This window comes from Anopheles gambiae, chromosome 2 (genome assembly GCF_943734735.2).
Source record: "Anopheles gambiae chromosome 2, idAnoGambNW_F1_1, whole genome shotgun sequence".
NCBI classification, from domain to species: Eukaryota; Metazoa; Arthropoda; class Insecta; order Diptera; family Culicidae; genus Anopheles; species Anopheles gambiae.
Window position 1 is genome coordinate 100,799,464 of NC_064601.1, and position 23,261 is coordinate 100,822,724.

The window sequence follows — 23,261 nt, forward strand, 5'->3', positions numbered from 1 at the left end:
GCCCGAAACACCACAATGTATATAACGTTGATTACACCGTGCCGGTGATACAAAGCGGCCACTTTGTGCAGTGGATTAGGTTCCGGCACAGTTTGGTCAAACACTACCACCACTCGCTCTGTTGTTCCAAAGAGACGGTACAAGTTTAACATCTTCACCTGTTGTGTGATTATGCCATTGGTCGTTACATTCGCAGCAACTTTATAGCCGTGTATGTGTAGAAAAAAGTTGGGCCGTTCAAATGTGTCCTTGATCAGCGGCGAACTGTCGTAGTTGAGGAGCGTGATCGTCGAGATTTGTTTGAGCAGTTGATCTGGAACATGGTCCATGCAATGGGTGTTGAAGTTAAACAGCGCCACGGCGTTTGATCCGAATCTATCCGTTTTGTTGATGATGCGTACTAAAACGCTTATCAGCAATGCTGCAGTTGTCGAACGTTCGTTAGCGAACATTTGCACGAACGTGCTGTTTGGTGAGGACATTGTGAGTCGACTAACGCCGAGTTGGCGACGGTGTGTGTACTGTGCTTTAAGTGAATCTCAGTGTTCGATTTTGAGTCGAGGATTTCTGAGTGCCCATAAAAAACTAAAGCTTATCATGAAGTGCAGGATTTTATTATAACATTTAACAGAAATTGATGCTCAATTTAAATTTCAGTATCTATTGAAAGCACTATTAAAAGCTGACATATAATTAATATTCAACATCTAATGCGTTTGATGCGCTATCGTTTGGGGACGTTTCGTGTGCTATCGTTTCCCCACACGATGCGATGCAAGCTAAAGGCTTTGCGATGTGTAATACAACTTTCAATTAATTGTTAAATGCTTGCTGTATCCGGTGGATAGCATGCTCCATTATGAAGACAGCAAATGCGACAATATATAAATAACACCCGTTGATAAACACGGGCACAAAGTGATCGAGTTCGAGCATCGATGTGTTCTGCTCGTCGGTATCTTCTTCGCCGCTGGACAACTCGTCGCTAGCCTTTTCGTTCCATTGCCGCCACAGATAGTCCCCAATGCCTGCCTCGTTCAGGCGTGACACGTACTGCTGGAAACGCGAGAATCGTGGGCTCGATTTTCGGAAAGGGCTGAGCGACAGGAGCGATCGGATAGGCTCGGCGATGAGATGAAACTGATGGTGGCTTGTCTGTTTACCGTACAGTTTGGTAGTTTTGCCAATCGTATGTCGAAAGCGATCGCAAAGCTGCAGAATAGCAAACTGGGATGGTTCGTAGGGCTGTGTGGTATTTACCATAACTACACGTGATGATATTTGAGATTGTATTTCAGTTAGTATTCGCCGATGATGATACATGATGGACAATTTTGTGAGGTAAAACTCGGTCAGGGTTTTGGGATAGGCGGGCAGTTGCGAGAGACCAAGGTTAGACGATAGGATCGCGGTGTAGTACTCGGACAGCAGAAACAGTAGCAATATCTTCAACGTTTGAAGCGGAATGTTAACGATGGAATACACGGTAGGGCACCGTGTTGCCAGTATTCTAGCGAGGACTGATTGATAAAGGGCGAAGAAGGCGACCAGTCCTCCCGCCAGCACCCACAAATCGATCGCAAAAGGCCATACGACTTGCTCGTGAAGAATGCGTCTGTATTGCCTGGGAACGGCAATGCACCAGTGGAACATTGGAGACATCTGCAGTAGGGAGTAGGGAGGGGATGCAATTGTTCTGATAAACCGATATGTCGCCAAATCTATGGATGTAGTCTGTCCATGCTTAAACACTGTTTCTGCATTTTTTGTATAAAAGTACCGTGCGTTGGTTGATTGATGCTTTGCTATGATGTCGATAAGGGCAATTGCCGAGCCAATGGTTTTGTTGTTCTTATCCTTAAACGTTGTCGGTGGATCCTCGTAGCATGCGACATAATACGGGCGAGAAGACAGATTGGCCAGACGGTCAGGAAACAGAGTTTGCGCCTTGTCACTATGATTGTAGCGGATGAGCGTAGTGCTGGCCATGTTCATACCTACTACAGACAGGTCGTCATCCGTAACAATTAGGTAAATAATATCGATCACTCCTAATGTTTCGTACGCCTTAACGAGAGCGAAGAAATCCTGGCGAATTGCGACAGGGGCTTTCACAAGAACTATCACTTTCTTTTCTTTTGCGAACAGATTGAAGGTTTGCAGAATGTTATTTAGCTGGCTTTGTGTTGTTGAATGGGGAACCATATGTTTAGAGAATGTATGCAACAAGATTGGCATGTGGGTTGCGCTTGGTTTTTTGTAGCTTTTGTTGAAGTCAATGTTAAGGAAGGTGGCTGTAGACACACGCTTGCCCAGTTGTGCTGGTATAAAGTCAAAATCGCCAGTGTTGAAGTTTGCTAACCCAATGGTAGCGGGGTTGGATTGATTGCTGTGTAGCTCCGCAATCACACGAAGCAAAAAACTGATTAATATTGTATTGCCAGCTTGGTGTTCCTGAACAAACTGGAGCTGAAACTGTTTCATTTTTGAATTTTGAACATTACCAAGTGTTTGGTACTGACTGTTATTGTTCAAACAGTACTACTAACTGTAAGATTACGTACTGAAACCTACTGGGTTCAAAAGATACTTTCTAAGCTAGGTTTTCATCAGGTTTGCTATAGGCTAAGTGGAATCGCAAACAAATAGAGTTGATTACATATCCAAGTATGTAATTAGCTGGCGTATGTTTAATGTGTACATTATTGTGTAATAGGTAATTTGAATACCTACATTTGACCTTTGTTTCAGCAATGATGTGATATGTTACTTAAACAATTATTTTTCCTGTTTCTGCGCTAAAGCGCTGAACACTTGTTTTTATAGTCCCATTTCACCATTAGCTTAATAAGTATGATCATATTAATGTGTCTTATATCTATCTGATGTTTTAAACTAAAAGTCCGGTTAGTAGCTTATGAAGGAGAAATGGAAGCAACTGCTAAAAAAAGTATGAACCATGCATACTAGTGACTGCAAATGTCGTGAAGAATTCTTCGAAGGAGAGACTGCATGATCGACAGGCAGCTCAATTATTAAACTCCAAACTAATCATCTGTAACATAACTGTCAAAAACTGAACCTCAACAATGGTCAGCTCCACCCACTGCTGCACAATTTGGCTCACACCAATGTGTACCGGGTCATACTTTCGGGACTGTTCTTTCCTAAGCAATATCCCCTCCCTGAAACAATCAATCGAGTGGCGCTGGACGCGGTATATAATTTGTCGGTGCGTCGGTGCGGTCGGTTTGAGCTAATCAAATTAGCAGATGCCAAATGGCTGAGCTGACTCATCAACGTTTGGCCCGATTTGCGCCACCAAAAGGGCAGTCAGCGAAACCAATCGACAACCAATCGGATGGGTGGATCCGGTCGCGACAGCACAAATCCATTGACGTGTTGTGCGTTGAAGTAAAAAGGCTTTCCCGAGATTTAAGCGTACGCGAGCGCGCAGGCACAGCACCACCTCCAAACAATAGCCGCCGTGTTTCTTGCTCCAACGTTGCCACGCAAGATTGTGGGGCGTTGTGGGTGTAACGCTTGCTAGGCAGCAGGAAGGCCGGTACAGAAAAAAAGAATAGACCCGAACAACTGAATGCCGGCCATCGTGTGATTATCTTAATTAATCGCCTAACTAGCGTGACCCCGCGCCACGAAATCAGGTCCCAATTTAGGAGAATGAAACTTTGAATTGAAGAGGAAGTACCCGAAAACAACCACCAACCGGTACAGCGGCGGACAGTCGAGGGAAATCTTTGGGGCTGAATGATTGGGAAACTTCATTTGAAGTTTGATTTCTCGCTGACTCATGCGAAGTCTTTAGGGGCTTGTGGTATCTGTGCAGAGAAACTTAACCGCACTGTGACTGTTCGGGCTGTTTTTCAGGCGCTTATTGTTCCGTTTCGTCTACCGGTGGTTCTTTGGAGATTTCTATCAGTTGTCATACCATACGCGGTTAAAGCGCGAGGTTCGGTACAAAGCAGGACTGAATGGAAGGACAATGAGATCCAATGTGCTCTGGATCGTGTTTGAAGGGTATGCAGGTTGGATAAGGAAGAGAAAAAAGGAATGTAATGCTGCCTAATGAAGAGGAAGGCCAATTAGTGAGGTGTCCACGGGGCTGATGCGTTTATTATAGAGACGGGATATCTGAATTTTTCGACAAATTGAGTCTGAATTTTGAAGTTTTGTATTCATTGCTTGTAAGCCATGTGAGGAACCTGGGTACGAAATACTGAAATCTATTTCGTCGTCTTCAGGTCTTACTAGAGTACGAGTCTCAGCAATTAAAACAACGTTATATTACATCTAGTCGACCGGATTTGTTCCATCGCTACACCCAGTCACTTCTAAAAGTATATTTGCAATACCACACACAAGCAAGCTTGACTCTCTGCAACCAAAACCGGTGCTCAATTTATGAGCTCGTAAACAAACTCTCCTCGTGCAACGGACACTTCATTCCGTATGCAGCCGGGCGGCTTAAGTGATGCCGCGAAGCGAATGGGGGAAATACAGTGCAAAATCTAATTGAATCCTTCGCTGTCGTCATTGCAACCTTATGATTATGGGTGAAGTAAACCATCGTTTTACGATGGCGGTAGAGTAAACCCCAGACCTGGCGGTGTACGGTGGAGTACACAGACAACGCACGTATAATTATTAATCGCTCCAGCACAGCTAGCTTGGCTTTCGAATCGAAGGGCGGCAAATAGGCGAGGACTTGATGCCGCTCTGTAGTTGGTTCCGTGCTATGATTGCATTCGGGGCAGATCTACATTAAATGGCGCTGCAGCTGTGGCAGGGAGGTTCTAGTTACCGGGGACCTCTGGGAGATTAATGAATGTATGATTATTGGCTGCAATCTTGTGCGACCGGCTGGTGGAAGAGTTGGTTTGAACACGAGGCGAAGAGATTACGAGACAAATGAAATCGTTTATTATGCGTCCGGGTGCATTGGGAATGCCTGGGATATTCGAGATGTAAGCGCTCCTCCGAACGAGTGCCACCGGTAGCAGGCAGCTGGTACAGGAATGCAGCAGTTGAAATTGAATCATATTTTCTAGAACTGGTTATAAGAAACGAGATCGGTCGCCGTAAAGCCATCAGCTTTAACTAGTTCCACATTTATATTGGATAAGATATTAGCAATGGAGTTGGCAGGCATTACGAAGTCTGTGGATGGGCGCCGAGCAGGTTTAAGATTAGTTTATACGTTTCAGTTAATATCGAATTGCTCCCAATAACGTTTTAGGTAGCTTGGAGAGTGATGGACACGGTCTGTAAGCCATTGAAAGCAGAAAACAAATTGTTTGCTCCACAATACACATTGTCCAGAAATCAGAAATCAACCATAACGTAGCTCGGAATATCTTGAACCGGGCACAACAAACATTTCATCGACTCAATTGTAGTCTGTCCAAATTTGATCCAAACTCAATAAACGCACCACTGCGTTCACCGAAACCGTCGGACGGGTCCCTATTCGTGACCTTTGCCGTCAAGCGGTGCCCGGGCTTGATCTGCAGCAAGCGCGCTTTAGAAGCCATGACTTTCTAAACCGGGGCACGATCGCTGTTTGCAAACAAACAGCACCGTAATCGGGTCTGTTTGCTCAGGACGGTGCTTGCGTTCCACCTACCCGCGGTGGCATCGAGATCACCCAAAAGCTTACCCTTCCTGGCTGCTTGACCTAAAGAGTGGGGCCCCGTACGAGGAGTGTCTACGAGCGGGTGCTGTGCTTACAAAGTGAGTTGCTGAAAGTTGATTTCACAACAAACCGCTGTGCGTACCGTAGCCGTTTTGTCAAAATCCTTGTAGCATTTCCATAGCGTGCTCGTGTGCTCTTATCGGTGGTGGAAAATCAAAACCTCCACCACAAGGTGTGTGTGTGTATATGCGTCTCACCGGGAAAGGAGGGACTGTGTGTGGTTGGAAATAAGGCGATTTGGGGCCACACCATGTCCAACATTTGGCAGCGAATCGATCGATTGATGTCGATAAGCGGGCAGCACCACATGCATAGATTGCCCTGTGCGCTGTAAATGTTTTTTCGGCGGTCGTGCTGTTGTTGCGAGCGGCTCTGGTTGCTCCAATGCCTGTAGCGTTCGCACTGTATGATGGCAGGATCAAGAGCGGCCATTGGAGTGGTGCGGATTTTTTTTTTAATTTCTTGTGCACGTCTCTAATACTCCCGCGTGCTCTGCGCGGGTTTGACTTTTGGCCTCCCGTTTCGCAATTGTTGATCCATTTGTGGCATTGCTTCTATTCAACGGCGAAAAGCAATTTCGACGATAAGGAAGTCGATTTAAGCAGCGGGCGCGTTTTTTTGTGCTGGGCAGATCTGTGCAGTGCGATAGTTCTGTGTGTGCGTCTACATGAAATGTCAGCACTTTTTTGGTACGTAAGAGAATTAAATGATGTCGGTAATAAAAACACGACATAGGAAGCAAAGATCACATATCTCTTTAAGGCTGCCCGCAACATTTCTGCCACATTTCTTCAAGATGAAGCATAAAAAGAAATGTTTCATCTGCTCGCAGAGTTTATCACTATCCTCGGACTCATATTTCTTTGCAAAAACGCATTGATCGACAAGCAAAATCAACCGAACTTGGCCGCTAGCCAAACTAATGATCCATTCGCTCGGCAGGAAATCGAATCCACCAATCCGCATCGTTTGATAAGATCCTTATTTTTGCTTGCGCGTGTAACGCACCGGTGTAATGTTGCAGCGGGTTTTACGAGGTGTCTGATCACTGAGCTAAACAGCGAACCGTCAACTTATGGGCTTTATGGGTGCCCATTTGCCCTCCCCAGGGGTGCTCAATTGTGGTGCCGTGGCTCCGCTTGCAAGAAATGACAAGAAATAATGCAACGCTCGTAAATTAACACCTGCTCGCGCATTCGTACCGCAAGTCTTGTGATCGGAGCATTGCAGCATTGTGGTACCGTAACACGAGGAACAAAGTAGCAGATCGAGACTGATTTGGTTCGTTTTTGTTTTTTTTTTATCTGGCTTCTTTTTCATCGATCACATTTCAATCGCACGCGGAATGGCATATTTGTCCGCACCCTGTTTTGGTTGCATTTTCGGGTGCATCTAGACGGGTTCGTCGCTTGACTGCAGGAAGGTGGCTTTTAATTAAAGCAAAACGTTGAGCTCATAAAATATGTTAACAAACTATACCCCATCCCTCGGGTCTTTTTTTCGGGTGGGCGAATCGTGATCGTGAGTGTGAGGCATGCAAATCGTAGCAGCATCAAACCCCTCCCCTCCTCTCCCCTTGTATCCGGATCGGGCGATCGTGTCCCGCCGAAAACACATTAATATGTGTACATTTATATTAAATGCTGCTGTCCACCGCTAGAACCGGTAGAAAGAGGGACAGTTTTCTTGTTGCCGGGTAACATACACGTTCGTTGGCGGTTGAATATATAGCCCTCGTTTTTGCCAATTTCCTGTGGATAATTAACAGACTGCGCTGCCGGAGCTGCAGTTGCAGATCGTAAAGTGGCAGTAGATGGTAATTAGAATTTATCGTACCGTGTGACGCTGCGGTTGCGCGGGTTCGAAAGTGTTTCGCCCTCGCCGGTGAAAGGTGGTAGCGAAGATACTTATCTTCGCTGGGTTTTATTTTTGTCTTTTTGTGTGGGGGATTTTTGCCGCGGACGCTGGTTCTTTTTTTAATGCATCGATCCAGATGACAACCGATAATGGTATTGTTTTAATTTAAATTTCGAAGCGAAGGTTCTCTTCCTCTCTATTTGCAAGAATTGCCTAAAAAATGCTTCTTTGATGTTATCGCAACCTTTTTCCCTTTACGGCACACCAATGTAAAAGATGAAGATTTCGAACGGTTTTATCGGTACCGAGCCCGCGGCAATACTCACTTTTTGGCACTGTCGAGGAAAAACTCAAACTCCTTGCCCATCTTGCAGCAGAGCGCCTTCCGAAAGTGGCCCTGAGAACAGTTGGTGTTGACCATGTGGTTGTCTGTGGGAGGAAAGCAGGGAGAGAAAATAATATGATTAGCTAACGAAGCAAGGCAGTCGATGATGATGCGTTTGTCGCACCGATCGTTGATCGTTTAGTTGGTTTGTTTTTGTCTGTCCCACTAGCTCACGCATAACGGGTAAAACTGGTGCAGTAGCATGTGCGATTGCTTTAATTTTAATTTCAAGCCGTCTCATTTCGGTGGCCAAATTAAATTAAGAGTCTCGTTCCCAAGAGAAGTGTTTTCGCCCCAAAAGAAGATACCTTCTTTTCCATTTGGAAAGGAAACAAATTTTGCTAATTTTAATTTTCATTTGGAATTGGAGCTCAAGCCGGGAGAAGACACAAAATCGTTAAACAAATGGAATCTTTCGGTTTTTTTTGTTGTTGCTTAAATTACTATTCGCAAGAGGGTCGTCTACTGTTGCTCCTGAAAGCCCGTAGCCCGTATACGATGTGCGAAGATGTGATGATGCTCTCTGCTACCTTGTAATCCTTATCTAATCGAATTTTGATTTTAATTCCCAACGTTTTTGGACCCAATTTTATCTTATTTCGCTGCCCATCGGCTAAGATCTGCATTAAGTAGACCGGTTTACCATTCCGGTCCCATTCGGACTGGTTTGAGGACGTTATCGTGTCGTTTTTGTTGTTGTTGTGCAGATATCTTCGAGGCAAAGGCGAAGATGACATTGCTCTGAAACCGCGTTGAACAGTGCAGTCATAAACTAATAGTGACATTAATGACGCCGTGGATGAGGATCTTTGCGTGCGGTTTGCATCCCTAATGTCTGTGTGTCGCTCTAGTAGTTCTCGCTTTTTGGATGGTTCTAATCTGATGTTCAGCGACAATCAGGTGGGCCAATAGGTTTTGTAATTTTCGCCAAGAAAGCGAGCGATCGAGAGAAACCACACCGGATGATAATAAACGATCATGTTTTGTGGCCGTTGGCCGTGTGTGTGAGCCTCTCGCTAGAATTGGTCAGAGCTGACATGTTCAGTGTGCGTCCCAACCTACGCACTGACACTGACGATAGCGCGATGAACCACAAGGTATAATGTGTTGTTTTGTGTCTTCTTTCTGGTAAAACCCCCTATTGGAATCAAGTTTCCAACGTGCAGACGTCTGAACTGCCGTTTTTTCTCTCTCTCTCGCTTTCGATTCCGATATTAGAAAACGATCCTCAAAGGTGCGATGCCGACTATTGAGTTGCCGTAGCTAGTCACGATATTTTGATATAAAAAACTATCATACAAACTGTCTACTTTTATGGTGAAAATGTGCGAATTTTCAATCCAATTGGGGCCGTGAAGGGGGAGAAAAGGTGTGTTGAAATAAAACTGCACATAAGAATGTGTAACATGTCATCGAAAGAAGGAAAAGCAATTTAAATATTTAAACCGTCTATCTTTGCTAAGCAACACCTGATACGCGGTGAAGCTTTTGAGGTCACTTCTCTTCTTCCCATTCAGACAGATACGCCTATTGAACTATATTAAGGAAATGAACTTTCGAACTAGAGAGAGAGAGAGGGACATAAACGGACAACCGCGAAGCATCCTTGATAATCGTTTCGGAAGAAAATCCAATACTCTTGAACCAGCCCATTTCTCGTAGGACGCATTTTGGGTAGGTTGTTATGACGTTATTTAATAAAAGACTCCATTAAAAAAACAACCCCCTTTTTCTCATGCAACATTCAGAGGAAGATGTTGTTTTGGTTTCGTGACGTTCACAATTTATTGACAAGTGTCTGTCTGCTTGCTGCTATCGTAGCGGTCGCAACGCATCTCGGCACACCCGCGCGAGTCTTCTAACACTCAATCTCAATAGCATCGCCGCTCTCAAAGTCGTCAACCAGCTCATCACTGTTGGAGCTTCTTCTTCTGTTGCGTGACGCTTGGACGCAAAATAATGTGTTGATTTGGGAAACACAAACACACACACTCACTCACACCCTTGGAAGGAAACTGGAACCATCGGAATTGATGCGATCGCAGGTTTGGTACGATCGTGACGATCGTAAACATAAAAATCTCACCGAGCCCATACACGCTTTAATTAATGGCACATTTTAGTTCGATATTAACATGGCTCAACGAGAGAAATAGGTGGGTGCGTTGGAATCTTTCAACGTCTTCTCAAAGGAGTGGAGCAGAGGAGAAAGATATTGAACGGCGAACCACAGGGACATAACTCTATTCGATGTTTGGAAGTTCGGTTTCTCGCGCTTGGGATGAGTTTGAGGTTGTATGAGCAACTATCCATGGAGGTGAAGATGTTGCTAGACCCACTAACGGTGGCCATTTTGGGGACGATTCGTTGTTGGAAAGTTGGAATTGGTGGCCATTGGGAATTTGAATGTTGCTGGAGGTGTCAAAATATGTCTCATTTCAAATAATATTTCAGAGTCTACGACTGTTTGATATGTATTAACTTCATTAGCGTTTAGAGTTTTGGTGTTTCTCTATTTCGTGAGAAATGTACCCCAATGTGGGTTAATGATTATATCCAAATAAGAATTTGAGGATGTTGGAATTTAAACGGGGCAAATAGTATTTTTAGCCCTTGGTTAGTAACTGGTCAAAATTTCAGGTTATGTAGCATTATCTAATATATCCTAATGTCCATTAGTAGTTTTGATGATGCCAAATTAAATTATTGTAAACTTCAGCGCGAACGAGCTCTCTCCCATATCTTGATTCCTTAACGCGAAACGTGACTTTCACATTAGGCAAATGAAGCTTTCAACAAATTGACAACCAAACGATTAATTTAATATCAAAGATTAGGGATGAGCACAGCTAAGTTTTGTAACATGTTTGCCTGTTCGCTTTTCAATAGCTGCATTTTATAGCAACCATCTATATGTGTGTGTGTGTCTCAGGTTTACAGTTTGGGGAATTGATGAAGATACATTTCACTCACGGATTTGTGGTCGTATTACATTTCAACACCTCATATGAGCACGCGTTTATTAAAGTGTCATAAATTCCAGCAACCGGGGGTTGATGGCTTTTGTGCCGAACGCTTGCTCATAACTATGTTTTACGTTTTATGGGTTAAACCATTGTCACGTGGTTTGTAGGTTTTTTTTTATTTGAATCTCAGGATTGACCAACCAAAATCTCAATGCCCAATCCCATGCAGACACACACACACACTACGATCCGTATGCGATAGATCTTCCCAGTTGCCGGTAAATGTCAGCTGAAAAGATCCCGGAACGGAATGTGATTAGCATAAATGGTCATCATAAAATAGTTATTTCTTCTTTACGCGCAGTGTGTGTGTGTGTGTGTGTGAGTGTTTCATTCTTACTGTTCTCTGTTCACTCGCCGGCTCTGTAGCTGTGTGTCGCAACTCGATCCGCCCCCGAACAACACACGCGAACCGTGTCACGATCGATTAATTCTCGTAAAACTAGACAAACGCAAACGAAAGCCTCGCAGACGGCCACATGATGGGTCCGGGTGCGCGGAACCGAAATTGGGAAGATTTTGCATAATGCTACACGGTTTTAAACTTTCCTGCCCGATCGGAACTGGGGCCTCCTAGACCGGTGTGTGTATTTGTTTAGCTCAGCCCATCTTCTAAAAGGTAGCCATAAATTCGTTAAAAAGTGTCATCGTTGTCCTGAGCGGTTGGTGTTTGTCTAAGACGCGCAGCTGACTATTTCCATATAAAATGCCATTACGCCCTGGCTTTGTGCGTCAGGTAGAGATAAGAAAAGAAGGCTGTTTTGGTTGTTGTTTGTTAGAAGATTGTAATTTCGTGAAGAATCACTTGGAATGTCGTCCTTGGTGGTGAGTTTTAAATGGTACGTGAATTCAAAATGTGCTTCGGTTTAGGTTTGACTAGATAAGATGAGAATGTCGGAGCGGAACTGGGGTTTTTTTCCACGACCTCATTACCAGATGACTCAGTATTGACAGGAATGACTAGCGCTATATCGCGCGAAAGCGCTGCACCCGTGTGGTCTAATCAAGCTCTCATCCTAATTGAGCCCATTTTAAGCATATTTATAGAGCCAGCAATATTGTCTTACGCACAGGAGCTTACACCAAGGGCAGGTAAAACAAAGCAAAAAAACAGGCTCAAGAGATCATAAAGATTTATAGCAGCGCCACCATGTTGCGTTCATTACATGTTTACGATGGCACAGAACAATAAATTATCCACCTTCTTTCACCGTTTTCTCTTCTCAAAGATACGCACCGGGTTTTCTTTTGTGTGTAGCATTTGTTGCTAATTTTTTATTCACGTTCGCAATCAACGACACCGTCCAGGCAGCGCTGCGTAACTACCCAGTCTCATTGCGCTACTGGTTACGGTCGTTCTGCTCTGATTAGTGCCCAACTCAAAGATTCCTTCGGATGCGCGTTGATTGAATTTTATGATCCACCGTCTCGGTGTGCTTGGTCTTCCGGGCGCTGTGCTCACGGGAATGATCGGTTTGTCTATTGTTTCTTGAGCCACACCATGGTCTGGTCATTGTGATCGCCGACTGTAACATGCGCCAGTCTCTTTTTCAACCGCCCTCCGGGCACAGACAATGGTGGCGCGCTGGTGGCACGTTTGATTTACGACAGGTAGCAGCTATCATTCCGATGCGACAGGGTTAAAAATCATAATCAATTTAGTGCTCTCATTAAAAACGGGAAGAGGCGACATAAAAACCCGACTTCAAACTTTGGCAGTAGCCGGGAGAGCCTGCAATACGACCTCGCCAGCGCAACATTGGGTGTCGTATTTTTGTTTGAAGTTTTGAGGGGTTTTTTTCGTTGAGGCTTTGCTTCGTTTGCTGGAAGTAAAATTAAATGACCTCCACACCATTCCACGATTGCACCCGCCGAAGAAGAACAGACAAACGGTGTGTCCGACGCGTCCGGCGAGGAAAATCTTCACAATCACCACCGAAATTCGCGCATATCCCCAGACTGCTGTCGCTGGGGAAGATGGTTGTTCTTTGCCGGGTAGCTGCCCCGGCATCGGCTAGCACCACCGGTAGCTTGGTAGCGGGAAATTATTCCGAACATTTTGATTAGCTTATTCTCTGCCGTTTTCCGGTTTTCGTACCGGTGGCACTGCCTGTCGCACCGGTCGCCGTGGTCATCGTCGTAAAGAGATATCATTTTATTTTCATTTGACCGTTTGGCAGGAGCGAAGATTCAAACATAGCGGAGGGTGGGTACGCGTATATCGTGCTTTGGCTGTGTTTGCAGATCTGCTCATTCGCTTCCTTGCGCTGCAGTGGGAACGAAACGCGCTGCAAACGGAAGGGTATCATGCAATTTGTGCTGCCAGTGTACAATAAAATCATCGCCTTTTGGAGTTGGAATCAAACGGGAAAGGAGGAAAGGGCGGGCAAACATGTTTGAAGGTTTTCTCGTTCGATTTTTGGGGAGAGTTGAGCCCCAGCAGTGCCTCAGGGACTTCCGTTAGTGCGAGCGCGGCGTCCTGTGTCTGATGACAATAATTTGGTGCGTGTGCAGTGATTACAGGGAGCTTGATCTTCGCCGAGCGATAGGGTTTATTGGTTTCGGTGCAGCGGGCAGGAGGGCATGTTGTGCACTCAGCAGGAAAGATTGTTACAGCAAGTTAGGAGCTCGTATAGATCAGATTAAATGGTCAGAAATTGCTGCAAATTATTACTTCAACGCTGACGGGGGGTTTTTCTTCTTTTGCTGTACATGTTCTTGCCTAAAGAAAACAAACGACGAGAAAACAACAAATATTCGTCTCATTTCGCATCCTCACTGATTAGCGCAGCGCTTGTACGCATCTGATAGAATCAACAATAACAACAGCAAAATGAAATCCAAAAGTCTTAACAGCCTGCAAAGCGACGAACCTCCAAAAATTCAAAGCGTCTCGTTTGAGAATGTCTCTTCATTAGCAGAATCCAAGAATACTTCCTTCCGAAACATACATTTGGCACTCATTCAGCAAAGCGCGGGCCGCCGTACGACCGACTTGCGGGTGAGACGGGGTCGGCTGTGTTCCGAGGAAGCGAAGGAGGCCGTTATAAAATTGTCTAAATTGTTGTTGACAGCGAACCGGTAGGCCAAATGGCGGGATTGCAGGCTGGCAAGAAGCACACCCGTAACAACAGCGCGGGATGAACGGCGATGGTGAAGCTCAAACGCACAAAAAAAGTGAAACGTGCCCGAACGGAAGGTCGATCATCAATCTGACTATGAATTTGACCTATGGGAAACATTTTCGGAACGGAATCGTAATCAAATCATACCGATTCAAAAATGCTCGTAGGATGAGGTAAACAAACGCTCTATGTTGGAGATTTTTTATGCTCCAAAGCAATCAACGTACTTTTGCTTGGAACGGGTGCCAACGCGGAACGATCCCAATGTAAGGCCGGCTGCAAGAAGTTCTTGCTGCGGGATGTAACGTCTTCTCCTCGCTCCACATTATTCGCGTTTGCTTGTGTTTCACTTTCAGAATCGCGAAAGTTTTTTAGTTTTTTGGGGTTAAGATTCCTACCCCTCATTCCTCATCGGGTAGCAGCAGTTCCAGCCGCTGTTGCGAGTAAGTGGAAGGTATTTTGGGATATTGTGTTTTTTTTTTCGAAGATCGCAGAACGCAAACAAAAAAAAAACTGTGTCCGAAATGTTGTGTCCCGCGTGGAATTTCACATCATTAGGAGGTATTCCGATCAGAATGTGTCTCCCTAACAAGCTGACGTTTATTTATGCGCTTGTGTATTCCCCCCAGAGCTCAGCGTAAGGCCCTGAGAGATCCAAGGGCTGAGTCAGCGAGTGATCGGTGGTCATTGGACGCGATCGGCGGAGGTTTTCTGGATCAGATTTTATTCGTTGGTGAGATTTATACTTTTACTCTCATTATTTATATCGTCCCAATACGGTACTTCAACTCTGGGTAAAGTACAGCATGAATTTCAGCGGGGGCGATTTGTTAGTTCTGTGCAACGGTTGTTTATGTGTGTGTCGTTCAAAACTTTGATCACAATAAACAAGGCGTTTAACCTCAAAAAAACCAACACAGCATCACCACAACGATGACGGGTTCCCAGTTGTGTCTTGCTCCGAAATCCTTTGGTCCGGGTTGCGCCACACACACAACAAAAAAAGCTTTGGTGGTCAGCGCACAGGTTTTGGTTGTTTTATCCGATCACATCATTCAATTTAATGAGTTCAAGAGAAAATCAAATTATCAAAGTCCCCTCGCATTTACGGTCGCGCGTTGCCGGTTGGGTAGCGGGACGCGTTTGACCGCGCGCAGAGTCGGAACTTCCAAACTGTCTCCCGAACGATCAGCCATTAATCAGCTATTTTGTCTGTCTGTCTTTGTGTGTTTTGTGGCTTTGTCTGGCTGTGTTGTTTTGTAGTTGTCTCTCGGCACATGTGTGTCGCGTCATCGGGAATCGGAGGTAAGTCTATAAAAACAGGGCCATAGATCGAGAGATCGAACGAAAAGGGATTTTGGGAAATTAAAATAGTCATCTCTTGGACTAGGTGCTGCCGCGGTTTGTCTGGAGATGGACGTTTGACACAAATGCATGGCTTTGTTTATGGGATTCGTAGACAAGACTAACGCTGAGTGTGTTTTAATGTGAAGACAACATACCGAAAAGACGGGGAACCGTTCGGTATTGAGTCGTAAAAATTGGTAGAAAAAAAACAACAAAACAAAAACAGATAAAGTGACGCAAATGCCGGTGAGTTAACAGATTTTATTGGATCTTAATAAACGGCCTCTTGCAAGTTTACGCGTGGGGTAAGCATTTTGGTCAGAGAAAACAACAGGAAACCATTTCCAATAGGATGATTTTTGGGGGAGAATTATGAATCTCGTTTAAGCAATAGTTAAACAAACATTAAAAGTATGTGTCCCGTAGTTCCGAAAATTCGAAGGAATCCTGGAGATATTAATCGGCAACTTCCAAAGAATCGGTTTTACGAACCTTAACAGTTCAATAACGACGGATGCATCTGAAATGCGTGCTTTATCTTTCATCTTATTACTGTCAGTCGCTCGACGAACGTTTTACCTATTATATTTTACCCAAGCGCAGTAGATTATTGGCTCGGCAGATTCCCTTTAAAACACATTTCCCAAAAACGTTGACTCTCGATTGATTCCAAATCATAAAAGAGTCATAAAACTTTGAGTCAGTTTTATGGCTGATTGAATACTCAAGGTCCACTATTGTGAAGCTTCTGTGTGTTCCCGTTTGCGCTGATATGGGCAGCAGATAGGTTCCCGCTTTGGCCGTTTGTTGACCATTAAGGTTGAAAGGTTCATCCACATTAAAAGGGTTTGGCGGACAAGGTGTGTGTGTGTGGCTAGTAAAAGCGTTTTAAATGATCTGTAGTGTTCTCCTAAGGTTTACTTCTTATATGAACACGAGTGGAGCGCCTAGACAATGCTCTGTGAAAGCTTTGAGGCTTATTGAAGAGAGTAAAGTGTACTTACTGGTCAGCTGCTGGTAGTGGGGATCTTCGGTGTCGGTGAAAAACCATGTCTAAAATTGAAAGGATAAAGAAGAGAAATGTTAGCATTGCTTAAAAAAAGGTAACAAATAGCATTAAACATAATGAATTTCCACTGACTTTGTTCCCTGATTAACCAGAAGCAATGAAAGAATTATAATAATAAACAACATACTTGGGGTAAGGGTCCCCCTGTTGCAAGCGAATCACAACCAATCGATCGATTGATGATCGATTACGTCTGTAAACTCCTTCCGTCTTCCTTTCCTGATCAGCAACCGATCGCCGACTCAATAAAAGATAATCAGCTTAATTATTCTAATTAAAATATCAACCCCGCGAAAGCACCGGACCGAGAGCCAGAGGGAAAACCTAGCTTTGCCCATTCATGGCAACCGCCCGGCCACGAAACGGGACATCATTTTCCCCGAGGGGCCCGTTTGAGTTCCCTGTTTGCGGAGTTTTCCTCTTACGCTTTTGCCGCCACCAATGCCAAACTTGACCATACCGACGGGCTGAGGGATAGGTCTGGTTGTGGCGCGGGAAAAAGAAGACACAGCAGCAGCGGACGCGCTCGGGAGACATCTGACGGAGCAATGGTCCCATCATCGTTCGACATTGAGCGATGGAAGAGGAGGAGAAGGTTCGACAGACACAAATGCAGCCCGCTAAACGGTTCGCGATCGCGATTGCTTCAACCGCGGGACCAGTTTGCCGTTTGCAAACGCGCCGCTGATTCCCGATTCCAGTCACTATCGATTGTCGTCCGAGCGATCTGAGATCTTGCTTTCATCACTCGATCTTCGGGTTCGTCAAAAGCATGGTGGAAGCCGTCGATCGACACCGGTGCAAGAGCAGCGGGGTCGTCAAAGCTGTCGCGGGGCCGCAAGAAAAAGTGCCCATTTCCAAATATGTCCACCAAAGTACAAGCGAGCCTGGATCGTCCGGTTCGGCCTTTGCTGCTGTGATTTGAGTGCATTGGTGGGAAAAAAACACGGGGCCCGCGTGGTTTGAGTGCGACAAAAACCGGAAATCGGTACGGTCGTCTGTGTTACAGTTCTGTCAGCGCTTTCAGGCGGAGCGCGGATGCGTCTTTATGCATGAGGGTTGCCCTTTTTTGCTTATCGTATTTTAATCATCTCATCACCGGCACTCTCGCACTGGCTGGGCTGCGTGTCAGAACTCTTCCTTGCTCCGAGCCCGGACCAATGAGCCAGGCAATTGCATTTTGATTGCATTCCTGGCGTTTTCCAACTGGCGACGGATTGAATTTTCGCTGTCGATTGATCGCCCGGCCCGGGCCATGTGTGGCTTGGGTTTGACATCGCAATCAGCATACAGAGGGCGCAATTAAGAAATGAATGTGACGCAATTAAGGGACACCCTTTTTTGGACAGGAAAGATGCGTTTGGGTATGAGGCGGTGAGGTGAAAGCTATGAAATAATGTCAAACTATGTGCCAGAATTATGATATTGACGGAGTGTGGTTTGAGTGTTTGAGTTTTAGGATTAAAGATGGGGTCTTCTTCATTTCCCAAAATTTGAAAGGTCTTTGAAGTACCATTCATTGGCATGCAATCAAGAACACGATCTAATTAAGTTTCCCCGCAATGATCTCATTTGTGTCCAAAAACCAAGCGACTTTAACCTTTTCGCTGGCAACTGATTGCCATCAGCATCCACCCCAAAATGAACGCCTTTGTTTGGAAAACGCACATCTTGTCAACCCGCATCCACTGCGCGATCGTATCGCCGTTTTTGCAATTTCGATACAGATACACTCCTACCCCCACGGGCCATTTTAACCACAGGAAATAGCATTCATCAGACGTGGTGCGAAATAAATTGCCCATTGATTGCGTCCGGGGAGTGTCGATGTTTCGCAAGAAAAAGAAAAGAAGGCACCATCCCTCCGCCAAGACATTAGAGCGATCGATCGATCGGTTGCGCGCGCGCTATCAGTTGATTAACATCTAATTAGACCAGACACGAACAAATGATGCCGATGTTTCTTTCCGACTGTGTCGGGGCGTTTCGAGAGCAGCGAAGGAAAGCGATATCTTCCCGCACGGGGCATAGAACGGGCGACGAGAGAGTCCTGTTCGTTGATGTGATTAATCGCCCTTCGCGCTCGCTTTTGTTGTGTGTGTTTTGCATGGGCGAAAAAGACCCGCCGGTCTCACTTCCTTCCACGCGAGAAGGTGTTTGCTGATCGTCCCTGGAGGAGGGTGCAGTAGGTGATAAGATGGCAATCGATTATGTCAAACGATGGCGAGAGAGAGAGAGAGAGAGAGCTGCGAGGCCAAACGCATCTTGTGGAGTGTGGAGCATAAAATGGTGATCCGTGCTGTGATCGCTTTTGCTCGCGGTCGAGATCGAGGAGTAGCAGCAACAGCAAGGACGACACACCGTTTCCCTATTCAAATATCAATTTAATTTACTGACTCATTGTTCATTGATGCATAAATCAGTTTTCACGATCGCTTTCGCTGTCTCTACACAGCTATTCTTACACTGTTTATCGCTTACTTCTCCTGTTACTTGCATGCGTTTGTGTTGTAAAGGAACCACATAAACTCACCTTCTTCTGTTACACTTAATGGTATGATGGGGTTTTTTTGCGGTTCGAACGAGTTTGAATGTTTTTGTTTCTTTTGATTACATTTTCTTCAGCGGTTAGCGACAAGTTTGTTGCAGTGTGAGTTTAAAAAAAGGCGTTTGTATTTTTGTGGCGATTTTAGATGAAATAGTAACACAAAATCAACTAACGAACACCATCTGGAAAGCCTGCAAACGGTAGAGATCACAGCGTGATCTAAGATAGCCTCTTGCAGTTTAGTGGCTTCTTTTCTTTGAAATCGAAAGTACTTCTGCTTCTTGGTAAAGCGAAACATCCTAACAAACGAGCAAACAAACTAAGCTTCTTATAGCGTTTTAATGGAAGCTGAGCGTTAAGGAGTGAATCGAAAGACAGCACAAGAGGCCAATGTTCAAACAAATTCTCGTCCTCGTAACTGCTACAAAACCAAAGCCAAAACTGTACAGCAAAAAGGCAACGATCTTGATAAAAAAATCCAAAATGGCAAAACAAAAATCCGCTCGTACAACCCAATCGGACACCTCTACTCCCGGGTTCGGCCAGCAAGGGCGCAATGCGATTTATTTCTCTCCCGCCAAACGGCCGCCCGTGCGCGCCCGGACAAGCGTCTCAAAAATTAAGATTTATTTGCTCATTGAAATTTCACATTATTTGTATATAATTCATGTTTTGCTGATGTTCTACACGGGTTGTGGTTATTGCGGGGGCCGCTCGGTGTGTCGCACGAGACACGGTGGTACGGGCTTTGAATGCGCTTCCCTTTCGTGGTGTGTTTTTTTTCACTCTTCTCTTCTGAGATGCTGGAGGGTTTCCTTTTCAATAGGAACTCTCGCTTCTTGCACGGTGGTGTGTGTGTGTGTGTGCCACGAGTTGCAAAGTAGCAGCAAAGCCCGTCCGCCTCCGTGCAATCGAAAGCGAGTGCAACTTCATCACGACTTTTGTTGTCTCGGGTTTGTCGTCGCGGGCTTTTGCGGTAAGGTTTGGGATGCACCCGCGGCCGTACTGCCGGCCACGGAGTGTATTGAGAGTGGCAAAAGGGTGACAAAACAACTGTAACGACCGAGATTGTGCTGCACGCCGCAGCACCACCAGCACACGTGGCTTCTCGTTTGCCAACGTATGCGAAGGTGTGTGGGTTAGTTATAATCAGGTAATTTTGTGGGGTATTTTTTGCCTATCTTTTGATGCTTTCAAAGCAATAAATTCTTTGCAAAAAACTAACCAAACCTAGCTCAAATTTAAGCGCACACACGGAAGCACGTTGGATGTTTTGTTTATTTTCATTTTTTTCCTGCCAAATGGCTCGATTTTCATCACTCGCCACAGCGCAAAACCGTAGCAAAGTGACAACAATTCTCGCAAACGGCACCATGGAACACATCCGTGCCTCAGCACGTAGCGGGTGTAGAGTTTCGTTCCGCTTCGTGTCGGTGTCCGGTCCACGCTTGGGCGTGTTGCTTGGTGTGCATCCCGGGTTTTGCAGTTCTTATGGACGCATTTTGCTGAATGAGTTTCTTTCTCGACAGCTTTTTGCGACCTTCCTACTTGCACAAGCACGTTTTTAAAGTTTGCGAAAGCCAAAAACAAACCCTCATCGCGCGGCGGGGGGATTCAAATTTTACCCGAATTGTGCTGAAAGAGGGTTAATTATTGGATGGTTTTAGAAAATGCTGACCACAAAGTAAGTGGGTTTTTAAAAACATTTCAGTTTGGTTCATGAAATTGTTTACAATTCTTTAAATCCATTTAATTCATCCGCGTTTTGGGTTGATTGTTGCTAACGTGACTGGAGTGGCACATGAGTTGTATGTAAGTTTTGAAACTAAAATAAAACATTGGTCTTCATTAACGCAACTGAAGTTTGACATTAATTCAATGTTTGAGGAATCATCTTTAGAACTGTTTTCTTGATGTTTAATTTTAAGGCAACACAGGGCCACACAATGGTCTAAAACATGGCCGGATGAGAGCAAACTTTAATCCCGGAAGACCTCCTGCAAACTGAAAGTAACCAATCTATTAGGTCCCCGTTTAATTCTAAAAGCCAGATGTAAGACTACGTAAGACTTGGTCACTTTTTTGCCCTACAGAAGGAAAAGAAGACGTACAATTGATCTCGTCACCGCAATACATGCTTTTTAACGCGAGGAACCTAATGGACGCGTAAACAACCCCTTAACGCACATGTGTAGCGACTACCCATGAGGTTTCGGGCACATGTTGGTTGTACCACGTCAAGCTATAAATAGCTAGGCATTCCCAAAACACGTTACGCATCGGGCAGATGAAGGCATAAAGCGCGTTGTTGTATGTTTCCTTTCCGGGTGTCATACATCTTGATGATCTGACAAGAGCGCGCATAACTCCACAGAAGATCCCCTTTACAGCATATATCCGACCTATTTCCGATATCCATGGATGATGACTTAATCCTTCTCTGCGATGGGCGTCGGCAAATGCCGCCTTTGTGGCACGGTGATCTGCTGACAAATTGACTTCTAGCAGAATAGTTCTAGCTCGAAAGCGATCAAGTGGCAACAACACCATTTACACATGTGTGTTCTTGGAAAAAAAGCGAAGGGGCGGGATGAAACAACTAAACAGACTCACACGAAATTGCCGTGATCGTGTAGCCCGATGGTGGGAAAAAGGGGTGCTTTACAAGTGGTGATGCTTTGTGGGCTGGTGGTATTTATGCTCATAAAGTGCGCCGTGTGTTACACAACCGAAAACAAGTAGCGTTGATGGGACGATGATGAACGGGGAAGTAAGACAATTCGTGTTATATACCAACGAAGTTAACACCGTGTGTAAGAATAAAGGGGTCTAATGACACTCCGAGTTCCTAGAATCATATACGCCACATGTAAATGTCATTGACTTTTCCGTTTTTTCCCCGCCGAATTTGTTGATGGGAAAACCACCGTTCCCCCGGAGCGGTGTGAGTGAACATGAGCAATGGGAAAAAGTGTTGCATTTGCAAGTGGTTGAGAAAGAAAAGCGACCCATAACGCGCAACGACAACAAGTGGCTGTAAACGTTTCGGGCGTCAGTGTGTGGCATCCTGTTTGTTGGACACTTTTCTTCACACATGTGAACCGATACCGGGTCGGTAGTCGGGTCGGAAAATCGGTGCATTCTGAGGAAGTGTGTTTTTGTTACTGTTTTTTTTGTTTCAACTGTTGATTTATTTTCTTGCTTAAGAAAAGAGAGAGGGTTGTTTTTTCCAATGGATTTTGAAGTGGTTGAAGAACAAAAAAATGAATGAGGTGCGCAGTAGCATTAACGTTGACGGGAATAGTTTGTTTACTTTTCTCTCTCATAATCTGCTGACATATTGCACGGTTTTGTTATTTGAGGCTCATAACTTAAAATAATAAACAAAGTTTTGTTTTTGAAAACTATATTCAATAAATACAGGGTGAGAGAGAAAACGATGCTTTGATGGCACAATATTCGGCAATTAATGTATGTGAAACCATTTTGGGCTTGAATTAAACTCATTTTTATACGTCCCCTATATGGTTTTGTCCCTGCAACCACCTACGATGGTCAGTATGATGTCAATTTTTCAAGCAAGAAATTAAAACAAACTTGCAGAAGCGGTGGGCTCGGTTGCATCAACAACCGCCTTCGGGCGATGCATTATTAGCATCATCGTTGGTCGTGGGCGTTCGCGTTCTGATGCATAAAGAGCAATCCGCAATCTCACCTTCCGTTGAGGCGAAAGAAAAAAAAACAAGAACGAGTATCGAGTTCACAATAACACAGGATACAAAAAGGAAAGACGCAGCATCGTACGTTTGTCAACATCCTCCGCCCAAGCCTACGCACGTTTGTTTTTATTCTATTTGCCCGAAGTGAAGGCCCACAAACACGCACACGAGAAGTGAAACATAAAGAGCGGAAAAAGGCTGCAAACGACAGCATAGTACGGTTGTGTGACACACCAGTATGTCCGGGAGCAAAACAAAAAAAAAACCGAAGGAAGCTGCTGGACCAACTGCCAACCGTGAAGTAGTTATTTGTTTGCAGAAATTCCAAGTCTCAAGCACGCCAACCGCGGGTCGTACCGCTGGAATGGTTTGCTGTCTCGTGCATTCGGGCTCACTATGGGAGTGAAAACGGTTCTTCGGATGTGTTGCAATATTGCTGATTTTATAGGGAATTTAGATAGTTTCTTCAAAA

At 44.9% G+C, this 23,261-nt stretch overlaps 1 protein-coding gene across 1 annotated transcript in view; it reads right to left on the reverse strand.

Annotated features, from left to right (window-relative positions):
- The window catches only part of LOC1277047 (fringe glycosyltransferase), a 123,078-nt gene that overhangs the window by 65,330 nt on the left and 34,487 nt on the right, over positions 1 to 23,261 (reverse strand). The window contains exons 3-4 of the mRNA XM_061650387.1: positions 16,458 to 16,506; positions 7,897 to 7,999 (exon numbers count right to left, since the gene is read on the reverse strand). Coding sequence (XP_061506371.1) covers positions 7,897 to 7,999; positions 16,458 to 16,506 — 152 coding nt within the window. The remainder of the gene's footprint in view (positions 1 to 7,896; positions 8,000 to 16,457; positions 16,507 to 23,261) is intronic.